General features: G+C 41.8%; 1 protein-coding gene across 1 annotated transcript in view; it reads left to right on the top strand.

The window, feature by feature from the left end:
* The first annotated feature begins 657 nt into the window (after positions 1-657).
* Positions 658-3,078, top strand: part of rsph1 (radial spoke head component 1) — a 4,474-nt gene continuing 2,053 nt past the window's right edge. Inside the window, exons 1-6 of the mRNA XM_035667839.1 lie at positions 658-905; positions 1,000-1,113; positions 1,919-2,024; positions 2,170-2,260; positions 2,410-2,545; positions 2,877-2,948. Of these exons, the coding sequence (XP_035523732.1) occupies positions 855-905; positions 1,000-1,113; positions 1,919-2,024; positions 2,170-2,260; positions 2,410-2,545; positions 2,877-2,948 (570 nt within the window). The 5' untranslated portion in view covers positions 658-854. The remainder of the gene's footprint in view (positions 906-999; positions 1,114-1,918; positions 2,025-2,169; positions 2,261-2,409; positions 2,546-2,876; positions 2,949-3,078) is intronic.

The following is a 3,078-nucleotide window of genomic DNA, read 5'->3' as shown; positions in this document are numbered from 1 at the left end:
GCTTGAATTTCCCTCGGGATAAATAAACTATCTATCTATCTATCTATCTATCTATCTATCTATCTATCTAGATAGGAGCTTTGGCGTTTTTGCGAATTTCTCGGCCACCGTAGCTTCCTCCTACGCCCGTACTCATTCCCAGGTTGTCTAATACAGACTATAGCGGTGTTCAGTTGGTTGCAGTCTGAAACTTCACGGCTAGAAGAGCCACTAAATCCTGATCACTGGTCCTGTCCACGCCGGGAGACAGACACACAACCCAGGATACTGTTTCAGTTGCTACCTTCCTCAATGAGGCCACTTCCTGTCAGCGAGTGAGCGTGCGCCGTCTGATTGGTTACAGGTGTGCTGCACAGTCATTGTGTGGAGTTGTATCAACGTTGGGATATTAGGGCTCTCTGCTTGCTCCAATGAATAGATGTTTCGTTCAAATGTACGTCATTTACTGTCCAGTGAGAACTAGATAGGAATTTAAGGTTTCCAGCATGGATAATATAGGCTGAAAAAAGCTACTATGTGCTCTTCAAACTTTAGAAAAGTCACTAGATAATGTGAAAGATGCACAGCCACCAAGCTGGAAGCAAGGCTGGTCTCTGACACTATAAATAATTCATATTGTTCCTAACTAACAGGATATTAAACGGTGCTGCATTTTCTCGTTGCGAAGTCGTGACCCGCCCTACTCTGCCTCTGATTGGCTAGAACTCGCTGCCTGCTAGGTCACGTGTGATTGACCGTTGTCGTGGCAACCGTAAACTATCAAGAGCCGGCTGAGTTGACTGAACATCTTCCCGGTGTTTACCGGACAGTTGCTGCCGTTTACACCGTCCGTACTTAGAGACTGACAGAGAACCATGTCGGATGCAGGATCTGATGAGTTTGATGATGACCGCAGTAAACTCGGGGTGAGACAATATAGATAACTGACTAAAGCTAGATCTGATCTGATCTGTGGCTGCCTCCTGACCTGTTATGTTCTCTTGTGTTTGACCGGCGCAGGAATATGAAGGGGGCAGGAATGAAGCAGGAGAGAGGCACGGAGTGGGTAAAGCTGTTCTGCCCAACGGAGACACTTATCAGGGGCATTATGAGAACGGCAAAAGACACGGAGAGGTAACTGTGATACTAGCGGGGGTCTTTCTGAAGTCAGTCAGGATTATTAGGTCCAAATGGGGCTGAGTGGACACATGCAAACACATTCAAACACATTCAGACACAGCAGGTTTCTGCAGCCGTATGCCCTCAGCAGTCACAGCAATTAGTCCATGTACGATGAGGAAAAAGTATGATTGAGAGATAGAACAAGTCCACCACATGGAAATGAGACTCCCTCAGATGTGGTCAAATTGAGCTTAATTAAATGTCAGTGTAGACTTTGCACAAGTGGAATTAGGTACATTTGAATTTAAGCAATGCTCTCACATTGTATTTTAAAAAAAACATATATTATATCCATATTCAGTCTACGATGAAAACAATACTTCTATCACTGCCAGAGAGGTTTCAAATATGTTTTTTTACATTTTATTTAAGCGTCATTTGACAGGGAGGGCCCATTTAGATTAAAAATCTCATTTTCAAGGGAGTCCTGGCCAAGACGGGCAGCAGCAAAAAATAAGTGAATTAAAGCAGATACAAAAAACCACAGCATCATATAACTAGAGAATAAGAGTGCAGTACCAGCCATGAATTCAGCAATATCAGTTTAAACATCGACCCCTCTGCCATTCCATCTCCAGATCTTATTAAATGGATTTAAAATGACTTCACAGCGTTTTAAAACTCTCTGTCATATATTCCAGTATATTCCAATCTCTGTACAAATATTTGGAACAACATATAAAAAGTCCCTGGTTAACTGGGGAAAGAATTGTCTCTGACTAATCTATACTGTATTTATCATTGTTGTGTCTAATAGGGGACATATCGCTTCAAGAATGGGTCAAAATATGTGGGAGACTATTACCAGAACATGAAATATGGACAGGGCACCTTCTACTACCCAGATGGCTCTAAATATGAAGGTACAATAAAGCTAGGAGCTGAGATAGCTGCCAACTGCATTTTATGAGTGTGTGTGCAGGGAGTGTGTGAAGGTTGGTCCATCTGAGGCTTTGACACAAAGTTTCAGAAACCAAACTCTTATCGTTGCCCCTCTGTGTCTGTCAGGGTCGTGGGTTGAGGACCTGAGACAGGGTCACGGTGTCTACACTTATCCCAACGGAGACACGTATGATGGAGAGTGGCTGCATCATATGAGGTATAATCACTGAGATGTTTTCATTTCTGTAAGCGCACATTCACCTGCCGGGTTGGGACCAAATCCTGTATTTAAAGCCTAGCTTGATATCTTTTAAATCTAAAACATCTTAAATTTACTCAACATCTTCTGTGTTGTTCCATTGCCAGACAGGGCCAGGGAATTTACCACTACCACGAAACTGGCTCCAAGTTCAAGGGCTCATGGGTGAATGGCAAGATGGAGTCAGCTGGAGAGTACATTCACTCTAACCACAGATACATGGGCAAATTTGTCCACAATAATGTAAGTCCTACTTTGATTTCTTATTCACAGAATGCTTGGCCAATGATTAATGAAATATTTAATGGTTCATTTATGTTCAGTCTCTGTAAGAGAGGTAATAGGGCAGATGGTTTAGTGTAGTACAGAATATTAGTAGTTATATTATGTCAATGACACACTGACTTTTGTGAGTACAAACTGATTGAATTAAAATTCAAGTTGCTTGCAATAGTTTTATTTTGAATAAAGCTAGTTTTTGTACCATGTAACATCTGTAGCATTGTTAATGTAAAGAAGATTATTTTGTCCTCAGTATTAGAGCTGTCACTGCCATCCTATTCTTATTTTGCAGCCGTACGGCCCGGGGAAGTACGTGTTCGACATTGGGTGTGAGCAGCATGGTGAATATCAGCAAGCAGAGCAGGTAATCCAACATCAGCACAATCCAGTTGTTTCATCTGAGTTAAAGCTGCAGTAGGTAATTTTTATAAAAATAACTTTTTGTCATATTTGCTGAAACTTTCTCTATACACTGACAGTAGTACATGAGACAG

The sequence above is a fragment of the Morone saxatilis genome, unplaced genomic scaffold (genome assembly GCF_004916995.1).
Source record: "Morone saxatilis isolate NCDOM2014 unplaced genomic scaffold, NCSU_SB_2.0 Contig1, whole genome shotgun sequence".
In the NCBI taxonomy this organism is placed as follows: Eukaryota; Metazoa; Chordata; class Actinopteri; family Moronidae; genus Morone; species Morone saxatilis.
Note: the sequence above shows the minus strand (reverse complement) of the source record. Positions and strands in the feature narration are given on the sequence as shown.